General features: G+C 36.8%; 1 protein-coding gene across 1 annotated transcript in view; it reads right to left on the bottom strand.

Moving 5' to 3' along the window:
• Nucleotides 1–11382: 11382 nt before the first annotated feature.
• The window catches only part of bzw1a (basic leucine zipper and W2 domains 1a), a 32765-nt gene continuing 25882 nt past the window's right edge, over nt 11383–18265 (bottom strand). The window contains exons 10-12 of the mRNA XM_028807600.2: nt 16963–17101; nt 13537–13659; nt 11383–12831 (exon numbers count right to left, since the gene is read on the bottom strand). Of these exons, the coding sequence (XP_028663433.1) occupies nt 12800–12831; nt 13537–13659; nt 16963–17101 (294 nt within the window). The 3' untranslated portion in view covers nt 11383–12799. The remainder of the gene's footprint in view (nt 12832–13536; nt 13660–16962; nt 17102–18265) is intronic.

Here is an 18265-nt window from a genome sequence, read left to right as displayed (position 1 = left end):
CCAAAAGGTTTGGAAAGTCTAAGAGCTAAACACTGGCCCATTTGACATCAGGAAACATTACCTGATATAATCTACTAAACTACATGAGAAAAATTATTCGACTCCAGCACTCATTGCTGAACACAAAGCATTACCCTGGATGGATGGATGAAATAATTTAATATGTATCCTCACAGGTGGCGCAGTGGTAGTGCTGCTGCTTTGCAGTAAGGAGACTGTGGAAGATTGTGGGTTCGCTTCCCAGTTCCTCCCTGTGTGGATAGCGCTTTGAGTACTGAGGAAAGCGCTATATAAATGTAATGAATTATTATTATTATTATGTATAACGAAGATTTTTCAATGTTCCTTAGAGAAAAGCCAAGCAAAATGACACCTTTTATTGGCTAACTAAAAAGATTACAATATGCAAGCTTTCGAGGCAACTCAGGCCCCTTCTTCAGGCAAGATTTTGCTTGGCTTTTCTCTACATTCATAATGGCTAACACGGTACAACACCCTAGTACTACAATGTTCCTTAAAAATTTTAAAGAATTGGCATTCTAAGCCTACTGATGGTTTTAAATTCATTGCAGTCGCTTATTGTGTGGCGACTGGTAACGTGGAGAAAGAAACAGAACTATAGGGATTGGGGGTTGGTATGTTGACAGAGACAGTACTGCTGCAATAAATGATAACATTCAGAGTCACACGCGTCCCAGAAAGCATCTTGCGGGAGGCAGGAACAATCCCTGGACGGGGCGCCAGCACATCACTCCCACTGCACCAACCGTGCCCCCACATGTTTAATACATGCTTTAATGCATTTTATCATGAAAATGATATCAAGTATACATCTTAGTTTTCTAAAATGCTCAGAGAGCTGTAATATGACAAATGTAATGTTTTCTTTGTGGCAATCACTGCCTGCGTGCTCCTGATGGTGTAAGAGAAAGCCCATTTGAGAAGCAATTAATGACTGGATTGGGGAACACTTAGAATATGAAGCATTTGACGTGCTTCTTTAGTTATGATGGAATTTGAGAAACTCTAGTAAATTAAACAGATTTTAAAATGAAGTTTATGACATTATACTTTAATGACAAAATAAAACTACAAGATTAAAGTGGAAATTTTGAAATGAAACTAAACATTTTGACTTTAATCTTGACATAGACATTTTTTTTCATTGTGTCCCTAATACACCGTATGACACTCAGACACTCGCCTTTTCTCATCGACTCTGATATCTGACCACTTGTTTTTTAAATCAGGCCCTGTGCAAGTTTCTGAACTTTTGAGTGTCTACGCCACACTGTGACACTTCAGCATTCTCTTTTTGTTGTTGCCTAAGCCACCAAATTGTATGTTTTTCTTTGCCTCCACTTCACTGAGCAGTACCTCCATTTCGCATTTGCTGAAATTCTTCTATTTTACACAAGCTTTTGCCATTGTCTTTTAGCAAAACACTGAATGGAAAGGCCTATTTATATTTATTTACACGTTCAAATATGCAAAATATGTGGAGCAGTCAGGGTGGGGCTGTAGGCGTGTGCACGTGCCTTAAAATTCACATTCACAGGATTTATTAAGGGAAAGTGCGTGGAATTTTGCTTATGCACAGTTTTATGCATCTGAACTTTTTTGTGCATACACACATTTCTAGTTTTGTTCATAAGCCATGCTTTTTATCTATTTTTTTTTTTGTCCGTTATTCTTGTATTAGGAATTTGTTAGTTTTCATGTACCCCTTTGGTTCAGAGCGCAGGGTCAGCCATTGTACAGCGCCCCTGGAGCAATTACTGGTTAAGGATCTAGCTCAAGGGCCCAGAAGAGTAGGATCTCTTTTGGCAGTGACGGGGATTCGAACCGGCAACCTTCTGGATACCAGCACAGAGCCTTAGCCTCAGAGCCACCACTTGTTTCAGTGTGAATTTATACGCAAGATGTTATACATGAGACCCGGTACTCTGACTGTGTCTGGCTTGTCTGACTCCTTTTGTACAAATAAGATGTAGTTCTACAATTAGCTAATTTTTGTATAGATTTGAATAAAATCTGTATCCTCATATGTGATAGTTGTCTATTTAGTGAGTGATATAATCTATTCTTACATTTTGCCTTGTAGTTTGTACTGTTGTATTGTATTCTTAAAGTGGCAATGATAGATTAGCCATCTAGCTCTGTGAAGACGATTACTTGTGTTCTGTTTTGTGTTTTTTTTTTTTTTGTTTTTTTTTGACTCCCATCCCACATGGAAGGGGGTCTCCCTCTGAATTGAGTCAGGGATGCCATTCATCATCCAGTGACTGCTGCACTGTATAGCCCTCACCAAACGCAAACTAATTTATCAGTAAGTACAAAACAAACAAATTCAGATAAATCTCCGCTCACCTGTCAGATGTTACCTTGAAACAGAAGATTGCTGTTATGAGCTAAAATGTTTCTAAGAACGAAACTCACCAACAAATCCCAGAAATGCACACAAAGGGGGGGGGAGAATACCATAAAACCCTGGCTATTTACAAAAGACAACAACAAAGAATCTTTATGAATAAAAGGACTTGTTTTTAATAAAAAAGCTCTTCTAAATGGCAGCACAGTGGTAAGGAGACCAGAGTTTGCATTCCGGGTCCTCTCTGAGTGAAGTTTGCATGTTCTCCCCGTGTCCACATGGGTTTCCTCTGGTTCTGGTTTCCTCCCAAGTCCAAAGGCATGCAATGTAGGCGAACTGGGGTCACTCTGTTTGTGTGTGTGTTTGCCCTACGATGGACTGGCACCCTGTCCAGGGTTTGTTTCTGCCTATGCGCCCTAGCTGGCATAAACATAAATGTTAAACATAAATAAATGTAGATGAGCACAAAGGCACAAAAGGCAATGCCTTCAAAATAGGAAAGCAATATAAGGTTAAGTAAAAAAAAAACACAGAGCAAGGGTTCAAAATATCCAGAATTCACAAAAAAAACTAAATGAACTCAAAAGAACTGATCACTACCAGAAGTACATTCAAAATGAACTATAAGAGACTTTGAGCTCTCCTCACAGCCTCTTGATGGTGATGGGCAGGTGGAGATCACCCTCAAAACACAAGGACATAAAAGATGATTCATGAATACAGATAAACCAAATGGTTAACAACATTACCATAAACAAAGTAATCCAAAAAAGTAATGACAGACATAAAAATGACATGTGAACCTCAGGTAGGGGAGAAGGAACCATGACGGCTGAAATACAACAATTGTATATTGAATTGTATAAACAAATATTCACTACATGGTCTGTAAAATCAATGCACATTTTGCATAAAAATAATCTTAAGTCAGGCGACACGGTGGCGCAGTGGGTAGTGCTGCTGCCTCGCAGTTAGGGGACCCAGTTTCGCTTCCTGTGTCCCCCTTACGTGGAGTTTGCATGTTCTCCCCGTGTCTGTGTGGGTTTCCTCCCACAATCCAAAGACATGCAGGTTAGGTGCATTGGCGATCGGAAACTGTCCCTACTGTGCGTGTGTGTGTGTGCGTGCCCTGCGGTGGGCAGGTGCCCTGCCTGGGTTTGTTTCCTGCCTTACGCCCTGTGTTGGCTGGGATTGGCTCCAGCAGACCCCAGTGACCCTGTAGTTAGGATATAGCGGGTTGGATAATGGATGGATGGTGTGGAGACTGGCCTGGACACAGACAGGTAGACATGCTCATGTCATCCAACACAAGTTTATTTACACAATTATTTACAATGTTCAAGTGCCCACAAACCCCAAAGTCCTGGCCTCTCAATAATGCTTTCTCGCCTTCCTCCCGACTCTTTTGTCTGTCTGAAGGGAGGCGGCCCCTTTTATACACACCTGGATGTACTCCAGGTGCTCCCCGGCAATCCCCAGTGTGGTGGAAGTGTCGGCTGCGTACCCAGAAGCACTCCGGGTGTTCCCTCTTCTCTTCCCCCCAGCACGTCCGGGTGTGGCGGAAGCGCTGGGGTCCAGGGTCCCCAAGGTATCGGGGCACCCCCTGGCGGTGGCCACGGGCCCCTAGAGGGTAGAGCTTCCAAGCCCTGTACCCATGGCCCCCAATACAACCAGGGCGGATGCCCCCTCACGGTCTGGAGGAGGAATGAGCCCTCCTCCTGTCTTCCTGGGCGTCCCGGCCAGGCGTGAGCCCCGTCTGTGCGCCATAATGGATAATCTTAAGTCAGGATGCCAACAAGCGGATTGTATTATTGTATATAAAAGAGTTGCATTTTTCATTTTTACAATATGTACTAAATGCAAAAAAGCTATTTAGAAGTGTAAAGGTTATAAACAACAATGGAGCAGAGATTAGAAGCTTGCATTATCATCAATACATCTACAGGCCTCTAGCTGCTACAACACACAGTTTCTTATTTTCTAAATGCGGCAACTTTTCTTTAGGTCAAAAACAATTACTTTAAAGATACAGCTCTATACAAGGTTAATACTTACAGGTAATGCTCTCTGTTACAAGCTAACAATAGTAAGAATTCTTTCACTGACCTGATGAGATCAAATGCAGGACTGGATGCAGCTGCCACACGACTAAAGATTAGTAAAAGTCTGGCAGGTCTGAACTATTTTCATTGAGTTTAATTTTAAAAGTGCAGTAGCAACATAAAGGAACGCCATCATTACATCCAGAAATATTTCTGTAACCTGCATGTGTATCAAAATCGCATGGAAGCATAGCCTGAACAAGCAGAAGACCCTGCCACAGACAGGACATCTCATTGTACACAAGTCTACAAAATGACAAAAATTTAACAATACAACCTGAGCCACAGTTACTCTTTTCTTATTCAAACATTCCCAAGCCCACAGTAAAATAAATAAATAAATAAAAACTAGAACATTTGAACAATTTTGATGAGAACGAGCTTTTTAGCATAAACAATGTTCATCAATCCCATACACCTAGTTTTTCTAAAATAACATCAAGTTGAGCTTTGAACGTCCTCAAAATCCTACCATCTGCCATACTTAGTAACTTAGTCCATGTGTCTATGGTCTTCTATGTGAAGAAATAATTGCTGCTAGGTAAAGAACTTGTTTTAAAATGTAAAAAAAAAAATTAAACATTTTGATCAGGTCACCTTTAATTCTAAGCTTGTATAAACTGAAAAGGTTCAGCTCCTCCAGTCTCTTCTCAAAGCTCATACCTTTTAGTTTTGCCCAGTCACTCTCCTCCGGACTTTCTCTAGTGCTGCTATGTCTTTTTTTATCATTTTTACCCCAGAATTGTACAGAATACTCCAGTGCCATATAACTTAGCACTTGTCTGGCAGGCCAAGAAAAATACAGGAACGGCATATGCGCAGGATTGTGAGAATGGTTATAGACAACCCACAGATCACCTCCAAAGACCTGGAAGAACAGCTTACTGCAGATGGTGTATCTGTACATCGTTCTACAATTCAGCGCAATTTGCACAAAGAACATCTGTATGGCGGGGTGATGAGAAAGAAGCCCTTTCTGCACTCATGCCACAAACAGAGTCACTGGTTGTACACAAATGCTCATTTAGACAAGCCAGATTCATTTTGGAACAAAGTGCTTTGGACTGATGAGACAAAAATTGAGTTATTTGGTCAGAACAAAAAGCGCATTGCATGGAGGAAGAAGAACACCGCATTCCAAGAAAAACACCTGCTATCTACTGTCAAATTTGGTGGAGGTTCCATCATGCTGTGAGGCTGTGTGGCTAGTTCTGGGACTGGGGCCCTTGTTAAAGTCGAGGGTTGGATGAATTCAACCCAATATCAACAAATTCTTCAGGATAATGTTCAAGCATCAGTCACAAAGTTGAAGTTAGGCAGGGGTTAGATATTCAAACAAGACAATGACCCAAAACACAGTTCAAAATCTTCAAAGGCATTCATGCAGAGGGAGAAGTACAATGTTCTAGAATGGCCATCACAGTCCCCTGACTTGAATATCATCAAAAATCTATGGGATGATTTGAAGCAGGCTGTCCATGCTCGGCAGCCATCAAATTTAACTGAACTGAAGACATTTTGTATGGAAGAATAGTCAAAAATACCTCCATCCAGAATCCAGACACTCATCAAAGGCTACAGGAGGCGTCTAGAGGCTGTTTTATTTGCAAAAGGAAGCTCAACTAAGTATTGATGTAATATCTCTGTTGGGGTGTCCAAACTTATGCACCTAATTTTGTTATGGTGCATATTGCATATTTTCTGTTAATCTAATAAACAATGTCACTGCTGAAATACTGTTTCCATAAGGCATGTCATATTAAAAGGAAGTTGCTACGTTGAAAGCTCAGCCAATGCTACCAAAAATCCAAAGAATTATGAGGGCTTCCCAAACTTTTTCATGACTGTAGCTGTACTTGCCGCCAAAGGGGCTTCCACAAACTACTGAGTTAAGGACCTGAATACTTAATATGAATGACAGATTTCAGTTTTTGATTAATAAATTTGCCATTTCTAAAAACATGTTTTTCCTTTGTCATTATTGGTTTTTAAGTGGTGATAGATGGGCGACTTAGCAAATGTATCCATTTAAAATGAAATCTACAACAAACTAAAGTGTCTAGAATGCAAAGGGTGTGAATACTTTATGAATCCATGGTGTTTGAATGTGACTTTAAAGCTGTTTGACAACATACATTAGACTCAACACCTTTTCATTTTAAAGAGGTAACAGAGGTTTTTTTTCTTCATCAGTTAAAAGCAAAAGCTATCCTACATAGAAAGAGGCACAACTTAAACTGAACAGTAGTTTCATGTATGTAAAAATAAAGTTTGTAATATATCCTTGATCTTAGTCTATGGGATTGGTTATATAAATATTACTATTAACACAAAGCACCAAAAACTTTGCAGTCCTTCTGCCGCCCTCTGCCTCTCTTATGGGCACAGTGCAGTTTACCGGCTGTCAATAATAACGCAGCACGACTTAACACACTTTCCACATCCGTTCCTGGCTCACTGTGTGCCGTGGTGTTTATAAACTGCATTTCTGTTTTAAAAAAAAAAAAAAAAAAAAAAAAAAAAAAAAAAACCCAACACAAATATGAGAAATCAAAATACTAAAGTAAACCAAAAGCTTTCCGGCTGCTCCTGGCCTACCTGAATGCAAAAACATCTGTCTGGTGGTTTGGAACAGTTTTGTTTTACTGCGTGTTTATCCAATTCTGCACTTCTAAGAGTGGCAGCTGGTGAAAAAAAATTTGGACGGGAGAAGTTTTTGGTGGAGCAAACTGAAGCAGCACTTCATAGCTGAGGAGAAAAGAAAAGAAGAAAAAACACACACACTCAAACCGTAATGTTGTCTACACACAAAGTGCTTTGATTAGTTAGAACAGCACTGTATTAATGTAAAGAATTATTATTAGAAGTAGTAGCATAGCCAGAGAAGTGTTAGTGGGTAGGTAAAAATGAAACTAGGTGAATGAATAAAATTTCAACCAGATATGACGGTTTATAGAGCTTGACCATCAGCAGCCCAACAAGGGTTATCCTCTAATAAAACCCTGCTCAAGACATTGGAAGATACACACACACACATAAACTGAAAGACCCAGATATTAAATACAAAAATATTTCCTTCTTGGCTATTATGAGAAGAAAATTAAAAGTATGGCATTACATAAAAACAAAAACACATTGCATGATAACATCCAAACTATAGACACCAATAATAACTTACAGTGAACAATGCTGTTAAGTGAATTGATTTTCTCTCTCGAGCTCTCGCTCAGTTCAACCTTCTTAACCTGCATGACCTTAAACAGCAGGCCTATTACTAAAGAACACTAAGGCAATAAAACACACAATGTAGAAAAAGAAGCGTCTCTTTGCGGGTTTTGTAATTATACAGGACGACATTTAGTACTACAGTACACTATGAATTATGTAAATAGGCATTGTTACTTTATTAGACCAGCTATAAATATAATGTCAGTATCATAATATACTGGAAATAATCCTCAGAGGATTTCAGAAATTCCATTTATTGTCAAAATTGACAAACAAAACCCAATATTTTAGATGTCTGTAACACTGGCCAAGGCCACTATTATTTTTGCTTTTTAACATCCAACCAGTTGCAAAGGCATACAAGTTTGATCACATTTTCAGATACCAGAGTAGATCATTTTGCACAATATGAAAAATAAAGGCAGCTGCACAGCACAGCATGGAACATGAGCATCAATGACCGATTTTGAAATGCTTGCAAGAATAACAAACTACCCAAGTCTACTTTTGTTATATGCAAATAATTTGTATTTATTACTATTTAGTTTCTATTTAATGAATTGCTTGCGATTATTCATTGGGTATACCTTGATGAATACCTGCAGGAGCTGTAGAATGTCTTGTAAAAGGCGGCCGTTGGTTAGAGAGGCAACTGTTGTTACAATACAGTATTCTCATCTTTTTAATGCATGGTTTTGAGAAGTGATCTCCAACATAAACTAACCCCAAAAGCAGCCTTACAAACTCCAGACTTAAAAAATCTCAAGAACTGATCTCCTTGCAAAAAAATACCCCCCTGAAGCCCTGCCTTATCAGTATTTGTAGTTACTTTACCAGTCTGTGTGTAAGCGCCTCCTTGATCACTGGCCTTCTGCTGAATTCCTAAATCGGGTCAGTCCGGTCCAAGCTCTTTTATCTTTTTTCTTCAAGTGAACTATTTATGAAAGGTATTTCATTAAAGAAATAACCAAATTTTCTTTAATTACTGAAGTTGCCATCTTCTTAATCACACTTGCTCATCTGTAATTACGTAACAAACTGAACCATTGATGTCAACATGACAATTGCATCAACAACTGTCCAATCCCATCTGATTTAAGTAAACACAATACTAACTTGCTACCAAAAGTTGTGGGAGTGCACAGGGTGAAGAAACCTGAAAGCAAACAATTAAACAGCAGCCTCGGGTCACCTGCTTGCCAAAAGATCGATAACTTCCATATACTCATTTGGCTGGCATCTATGCCAGAACTATAAATTTCACATTTTTTTTTTAAACTTATTTACACAGAAATTAAACAAATACAACTTGGAACAAATTTTAAATCGATGTTAAAGTGCACTGACATCAGACATGTTGTGCAGATAAATTTCATGATTCATATTTCCTACCTGTGTCGAGTTTTGATTATATTTAGGGAGCAATGCCACATTACAAACCACCACTGCGTCTTCCTGACCCAAGACAGATGTTCTCCATGATTGTTAGACTTCCTAGAGCCACCATCTTGAGAGTTGTTCTGTAATGTAGGCTCCAATTCAGCAAATACTTCATGCAAGAATCCTGTGATCTCCATTCCATTGTGGGTTTTAATGAATGCAGGATATTTGGTAAGGGGTGCTTTTCAGCATGAGCGTCCAGGACCCTAAGCCCCATCACACCATCTTTATGGGATGGTGTAATTTCTGCGCTACCCATGTACATCTAATTTCCTTAGAGGCAGGGTGAGCATTTTATAAGTTGGCATTTTATAAATCTCAAGTTTTGCATAAGAAATGGCATGAGGTCTTTGGATAAGCCATTCCAAAAAGTCAAAAACTTGATTTTCACATAAACACAAGCATTTATGTTGCTGAAGTGAAAGTGATGACCTGACAGTCACCTGCAGCATCAAGTCTGACACAAAGCAGAAAGAAAGAAAGAAAGGAAGGAAAAAAAAAAAAAAAGAAAAAAAACTGATTCAGGGAGTAAAATCATCCTGAACCTACATCAATCAAGTTTTCATTTAATGAATGACACAAAGTAAGAAAAACAATTTAGATAAATTATGGTGAAACTTGAAACAGCAATAGATCCAAAGAATTCCATACTCCTAACAAAAAGAACGACATCTGCATAAAACCAGAAATTTATTTAGTTGTTAGCCGATTATATTACAAGGTGCCTACTTGGAAATGTTCACGGTGTACAATATTACTGTGTGTTCTGCTAAGCTGCTAGGTTCATGTTGTTAGCTGCAGTATTGAAGCTGTATTGAAATGTACTTTAACATTTAAAAAAATTATAAAGCATAGGGCATTTTTAATTCAAGTAAAAGGGCAACAGACAGCCGACAGCCATTTCAATCCATTTTAACACTAGAATTACCAGAGCCTACGAAAAAACTCGTAGATCCGTCCCACCTTAAATCGCGTCTTATATCCGTTTGCACCTCCCCGCCAGAGTCTTTTGTCATCTAAATGTGCTGATAAACACAAGCTACTAGCAGCCAGCTATTCCATCCCCCCCACCGACTTAGAACGAACTTCTCCTAGCTCATGCCTTGCCTTGATTTGATTATCTGGGATTGAAGTGGAGTTTTAGAGTGGAAATAATATAGCGTTATTTGGAATACACGCATTTCATGTGTGTTGCGTTTCTATAGTAGTCTGTGCAAACACATTTTTAAAATGGAAACGTTTTTCATATTCTAATAGTAAATGACAAAATGTAGGCATAAACTATATAACGTATGAAGCCTGAATTCCATATATCAAAGAAACACTTTCACAAAAGGTACAAATAAGAGAACACGGGTGCTTTTATTCAAAAATGTAACTGCACAAAAAAAAAAAAAAAGCTGCGTTAGCAGGCCACATTGACACTCTTACTACAACCACCGCGGTGGCGTAATGGTATCAGCTCTTAACTGGGAATCAGAGGGTGGAGAGTTCGATCCCACATGGCTCCACTTTGAGAAGTGAACTGCTCTTATTCTTACAATTTTAGAACAACAACAAATTTGATTTCAGTCTGTAACAGCCGGTGTAACTTATGATACTGGTAAAGGTTAGCTTTAACCTTTAATAGCTGGCTGCTAGTAGCTTGTGTTTATCAGCACATTTAGATGACAAAAGACTCTGGCGGAGAGGTGCAAATGGATTTAAGACGCGATTTAAGGTGGGACGGATCTACGAGTTTTTTCGTAGGCTCTGGTAATTCTAGTGTTAAACATGATACGAAAACTTCATTTGTTAATAGAGCAGACCTTACAAAGCAGCATCAACCACATTTACTAAAGCTGGTCTTTCTTGATTCAAAGAATCCCCAGCATGAGCCAACCCCTGAGTAACCTCAAAAGAAATTGGGGGGTGGGGGAGAGAATGGAAGAGGGTTTTTGAACTGCAAAAAAAAAAAAAAATTTTCCACAAATAGAGAAAAAAAAAGACAACTGCATATGCATCTAGTAAGTGTCAAATACAAAAGTGGAGGTGGAATCTGTACAAAAACAATTTGCATGAAGTGAGATTGTGACTTGTGTCAATACTGCTGTTGCTCAATTGTTTTGCAAGTTGAATTTTCCCAATTTAGTGCTACAACTTGTATATATTTTGAAACAAGACAAAATGACTTTTTACAAAAACATGCCATCCATTACAAGTAGGTATAATTGCTTACAAAACTGAAAAATGACTCACAAATGTCTTACATTTTTATTAAAATTAGGGGTGTTTTATAAAGCTACACAATTTAGGCTTCATAGACTCACTGGCAATTTCAAATCAAAGCTGTTACAATTAGCACAAACTGGTTCATCCAGTTGTTTGCAGCCATGGACCTGGAGAGTCAGTCTGCTAAATAACTAAAAAGAGTATTGGACGATTTCTTCAACATAAACTCTTAAGTGGAATTATCCTGCCTTTTCAACCCTTCATAGATGACTGGTAAATTTGTGTCAGCCACATGGTGCTGTAGGAAGGTTTTACTTTCTTTGCATAAACACGAGAAAGGCACAGAAAATCCCAATTAATGGTCAATTAGAAACAAACAAAAAAAAAAAAAGCTAAACAGATAAGAATATATTGTTCATCTGTCTCCTCTGTAGCAGCTACCTTTTATCGGCCAGCAGAACATAACTGTGCAACTACAATGGGGCATATTTACCTTTTATTTAACCAACATTGCTCTCCAGAACCACGGTTGCACACAAAGTTAGGAGATATATAATCTATATATATATATTATATAACTCACACACAACTCCCTCCATTTCTGCTCAGTAAAAGTGGGGGAAAAAAAAAAAAAAAAAAAAGACTAAAAAGAACTTGCTAATATAGGCTGATAGATGCTTGAGTTTCATATAATCAAAAGTTTAAAAAAAATGTCAAGGGGGTTCAGATGGCAAAAAAGCAGTTTGTGTTTATTTATTTATATTATATATATATATATATATATATATATATATATATATATATATATATATATATATATATAAATAAATAAAATCCATAGGTCTTTAAAATGTGTAACTAGGCTAGGTCACCTTAGCCTCTCTTCATTCTAGACATACTATAGATTTGACTGCACAATAAAATTTGCCAAGATGCACCTTTTAGCTTATTTTTCTTTCCCCATTTAGATTTAGAGGCAAAAAAAAAAATCAGTCTCATTTGCACCTGGAAAACCACATACATTCTTATTCTATACAGAAGGAACTTGAAATCTGCAGCATTTTACAGATTGTTTATGCAATTAATATGCATGACCTTACCTTTGCTAAACTTAGACACTTCCACACCAGGTGTGTCAAAGTTAGAAAAAATACTGAATTTACAAAGGGACTGGGCAGGAAAACTAATTTAGTAGAAACTGGATATTGTTTTCCAAGACTTTCCAAATCAAAAGAATGCTATTTTAGTTTACAACAATGGATTCACAAGATGCTATGTGAAGTGTAAACTTTATTACATAGAAAAAGGAGTTAAAATGATCCTGTTAAAGCCCTTAAATTACAGCTAAACATTACTTAACAGGAGGTAGAATAGGAAAAAAAAGGAAAAAACAAGCACTTCTGTAACAAAACATTCTACAACTCCTGGTGCTAAGTCTTGGCATGTTTCAGTCACCGTCTTCAGTGTCAGATTCTGATTCTGCGAGGGAGTTAAGGAAAAGAAAAAAAAAATAAAATTTAGAAAACAAAACTTAGTCACATCAACATTTCCCAAACAAGGTTTGATTTATATAAAAAAAACCACTAATCTTAAAATCATTAATGACAGAAGCATTTCATCAAGAATGCTTTGTTCACTCCGGGTTCAAGGTAGATCTATTTTTTGTTTAAACTTAAAATGTCAGCATAGTTCAGGTAATTTTGGGAACAGATCATAAGACTTAAGTAATCAGAAGGATTACAAAACCAAAACAGTGTCAGGAATACATTCTTAATCACAAACAAAAAAGCCCTTGTAGGAGAAGGGAAATTTAAAAAATGCACCATTGTGGAAACCTGTAATGCAACATTCTCAAACATGATCAAATCAGGGTCACAGTTGGACTCATTTTTCAAAGGCAAATAGGTCACGTGTTCAAATTCTGACCAAGTAAGCCCTACCCAGAAAGATTGCTATGGTGCCTGGCATGAAGAAATGGTGAGATCACAGATCTGCTTTTCACTGATTAACATTTTTATAAAAGTTAAATATTTACACTGCACAATAAGGCAGGTTGTCCCTGTAGGTTAAAAAACTATGTAGATTTAATATATTGTATGGCTGAAGTACAATACGCAGTATATACAACTGGCATGCCAATTAATCCAAAATTTGGACTGATCAATGTTTAATGAATAATCTTACCTTCTTCTGCATTTTTAAGCCATTCCACAAATTTTTTCATTTGCTCAAGGAATACACTTTTTCCTTTAGCAATATGAGCTTCTGTGTACCATTTAAGAATTGCTTCTTCGCTCAGAACATCAGCTGCAAACAAATATATACACACCATTGATTATACTCAAGCAATAAATGTCATCCTAATACATTTAGCTGGAGTTTGGATTATATTTTTATAACTTTAAAAGGTTGACAGACTTTTAGGTCTCAAAACAAATGATTCCAATTTTTCACAATAGCTGTCTTTAGATAATCTCATAAAATTAACCATAGCTTCCCATTCTAGATAGAATTGTGCAACTCTAAAATAAATTGTTACACAGTTCTACTTAATGAAAAATACATTTGTTACAACTTCATCATTAACAAGTTGAAAGAGGCCAAAACAGTATTGTATAAAAAAAAAAAAAAAATTAAGCCAATGTTTGAGCTACCACATAGAGGTTATGCATTTCTGTTCCCCTTTAGACACATTGCTATGAACTTCAAAGGATTTTATGCAAAGTACAGTTAAGACTATGCTTTAGTGCAGTAAAGGTTTCATTTGCATTAAGCAAATTTCTTCCTTCTCTGTTTAAAGATGTGTGCTATGAAAGAATGGAATGGTGTTTGTGAAATTAAAATACGACAATGCACTAAAAATTGTGTTTGTTCTGCACACTCATTCTTAACCCAATTTCATTTTGAGTCCATTATTATTGCTAGTATAAATGTTTTATACCAATACTAGGGAGCTTCGCTGCCAACCCCCGGATATGAGTAACCAGATGTACATTTTAAAGCGATTGATATTTTTAAACTGTTACATATCCATAACAGAACTTACTATTTTACATTAATCCTGTTTCTGCCACATGTAATTTTGAGGAATTTGTGCATACTTATATGCTTTTGTATAAACGTCTGATTTATCAAGTTCTTCTTTAAAATGAATCATATTCTAACCTGGTAAATGAATTGGTAGTAATTCAACAGAATGACTTCAATCGTGCATTGGCAATTACATTAAATGCCACCCGCTTTCCAATGCACTGACGTACCGAGTACATAAATATGCTTAAACTTCATCCTGAGACTTTTCTTTGGATAAAGTTACGCATACTCTATAGTGTCCTTTATGAATGTACTCGTAGATGTACTTAATACTCGTAACCGAAGCACAATACTCTACATTAATATGACAATCGAATCGTTTGTGCAAATACGGGCTATATGGTACAATCATTGAATTATCGATCATCACAATATTTCCTTCTTTCTTTCCGTGATAAGTGTATTCGTGACGAATATTTCTGCGTCGATAATCAGGAAAGCCAGCCTTAGTCATATCTGCTGAATTTACAAAAGCTTAAGGAAATTTCTTTAAACACATTTTCTTTTGAGTCCCAAAATACTGAACCTTTTAAATGAGGTCTGTGAGATGTGTTTTATGCGTTAGTACCATAATTAAGCACAGGTTTGTCTGTTTGAAATTTCAGCACAGACAAACCAATCAATATCAGCAGTTTATTGGTTACTTTATAAAATAAATGAAAGTGAGGCAAACCCCCGTTTTTGAATTTCGATTGTGTAAATGTATGCTCCGATTTGTCCGAACATCGATTAATAGAGTTTTTAATAAAACTAAGACTTTCTGATAAAACAATCTACTATTGAGAGTCGGAATATCCAGAAACGAAGTAGCCAGTGGCATTGTTCTCATGAATCGACAAATTTCTTGCCACTGGATTGCAAGTCATTGTAATAAATAAATCTGGCCGACCAATAGTTCAGGATATTGCCATTGCATCATGATACAACTGTTGCAATGCTCTTGGACTACCTTGATATGATGAAGGTAATATTACTGCTTTATCTACTTTGATAGTGACAGAACGGAACATATGCAAGGTCTCATTTTTCACATTCAAAATTCAAATATGAATAATTCTAAGTTTTGCTAGATTAGATTTAATAAAGAGACCATTAAGTTTGACTTTTACATACGCGGTAATGTTGCGATAGACGTTGAAATGAGAGAAGTGGGTTAAATACATTGGGACGTATAACTATTTTTGACCCGAAATACTGTGTGGGTGTTATTCATTTTTCAGATTTCGTGTTTCACATATTATACGACCATCCTGTTTCGCCATAAGGAAAACACAAAGGAAAGAGTAAAGGATCCAACTGAGGCGAATAATTGGACAACGAATCGTGCTGTGCTTTTAGATAAACATGAAAATCAACTGTCTTTGATATCTCCGTCTTTTGAAACTATTATTGCTGACAATGTCACTTGTTTATTATAAATGCGCCCAGGCTTTCTGATTCATGTAGAAATCCAAGAAAACTTTTGTCCGTGTTTTAGAATGTATGTATTACAATACTGTCCATAAAAGCTTATTTAAAAGGATGAAACAGAGGACTTTTCCTAAATGACTTTAAATGTGGAAAATGTTTATTTATAAGAGCTGAGAGCACAGGAAGTGTGTCTGACAAAAGCGTTCACAGGAATGGAGTTGATTGGACCGTGAGAATGGTTGAATATGGTTGTAAGGAGTGCAGGACTTGAAATAATCTCCTAGTAACAGTCTCGTCTCACGGGAGTTGAAATTATCTCTTAGAGAAAATCTCATCCCAGGATTTTCTTTTATAATAGAGAGATATAGTTCTGTTCGCTGTATTCACCTTAACTAAGGCTAGTCCGTATTCAAAAAAAGATGCTTAAAATATGAGGAGACACTTTTGTGGACTCATTTTGCTAATCTAAAGCCTTTAAACCTTTTAGATTTAACATCATAGCGTCTGACAGAGGGCTTTGTAGATGTTGGGTCAACTTCTGGGAAAACCTTCACACAATTTTAAATGTATTGTTACTATTTTTGCAAGTTGTGGATGCCAGGATAATTCTGGCCAACCTATCACTATTAATCCCTAAACTGCCAACTTTGCACCATACACGGAGGCCCTGTTGCAGTTGTTAAAACAGAGCTTTGGGGTCATGCCAAATATACAGTGCCATAAAAATCTTACAAGAGCAGATCTTTGTTGAACACAAAAGTCCAAAGATTAAAACGGTAAGTACAGGAATACTTTATTGCCTTTCAAGATTTGAGCCAGGAAGAACAAAACATTAAGGAATTTTAATTCAACAAGTCCCGAGATTTATTTTAAGCCAATGCAGAATGTTTTGCCCAATTTTTCAGAATGCGTAGAATTCACAAAAGTAACAATTTTAACATTGAACTTAATTTTAGCTAGACATGTAAAAGAAACCATAAAAACACCACGTAACAAAATAAACTCAAATACACACATTTAAAAAACCAAAAAAAAAAAAAACACTATGCAACAACCTTAAAGACCATTGAGTTAATGTTAAATGTTCATGTTAATTAAAAACACTACCTTTGTAAAGAAGCACCACAATTTTCTGAAAGGCTTTCATGAAATGAATGTTATCATAGCAGTACTCCTGAATTTTCAGCAGCAGAGTCAACTCTGAGAGGCCTTGAGAAGAGAAGGCTTTAAGAAGTGGACTATATTGCTGTATGGGATAGTCAGAAAAAGTCATTATTATTATGAAATCCATTTCATAAAAATTACAATGCAATGGGATGCACAAACAAAATGCTACAAAAATATTACAAGAAAAACGTTTCACTTTTTAAGGGACACCTATCTATCCTGTTAACAGCAACTAGTAACATACCAAATGTAGTAGAAGGATGACTTCCCAGAAAACGTCACATGTTCATTTTCATGAAATTTAGGAGAGTACAATTTTGTGGTTAATTTATAAATATTTTAACTCAGTTACTTAACTTTGATTATTACCATTATGCAGTGCTAATTTGGGTAATTTAAAAAGAAATTAACATTAAACAGCAATTAGTAAACAGACAAAAATGCAATCAAAAATTGAGTAACAGCAGAATGCAGATGTATATTCAAATGATGTTCACTCATAGCAAGCAAGAAAGGTTCTTTTCTCTTGTTATGAGCACACAGCATGCAAGTCTATGCCTATTGTTTCAATTGGCATCATGGGGGTGATCTTAAGATTAAAACAAAGAAATAAAGCTGCAGTGTAATTCAGATAAAAAAAGAAAAAAAAAAGAATGCTATAAACCCAAGACTGTGTTGTACAGTCATACTTTATGAACAGTGTGTTATGTTATTACCTGAAAGCTATTATTCAATTTAAATGATTGCAACAAATGAAAGGTTTACCATAAAAAGGTTGACAGCCCTAACTGGAAGTATATAAACTATATGGCCCAACATTTTTGGACATATGTTCATCACACCTACCAAAACTCATGGGTATGAATATAAAGATTACTTCAATTTGCAGTTTAACTGCCTCCACTCTTCTGGAAGGTCTTTCCACAAGAAATTGGGAGTCTGAAGGAAGGTGTGCCCATTCCACAAAAAAAAACATTTTTGACATCAGGTACTGATTTGAGGAGTACACCTGGTTCACAATCTGAATTCCAATTTGTCTAGTGTTATACAGTAATCCCTCCATCGCGGGGGTTGCGTTCCAGAACCCCTCGCGAAAGGTGAAAATCCACGAAGTAGAAACCATATGTTTATATGGTTATTTTTATATTGTCATGCTTGGGTCACAGATTTGCACAGAAACACAGGACTTTGTAGAGAGACAGGAACTTTATTCAAACACTGCAAACAAACTTTCGTCTCTTTT

This window comes from Erpetoichthys calabaricus, chromosome 8 (assembly GCF_900747795.2).
Source record: "Erpetoichthys calabaricus chromosome 8, fErpCal1.3, whole genome shotgun sequence".
NCBI classification, from domain to species: domain Eukaryota; kingdom Metazoa; phylum Chordata; class Cladistia; order Polypteriformes; family Polypteridae; genus Erpetoichthys; species Erpetoichthys calabaricus.
Note: the sequence above shows the minus strand (reverse complement) of the source record. Positions and strands in the feature narration are given on the sequence as shown.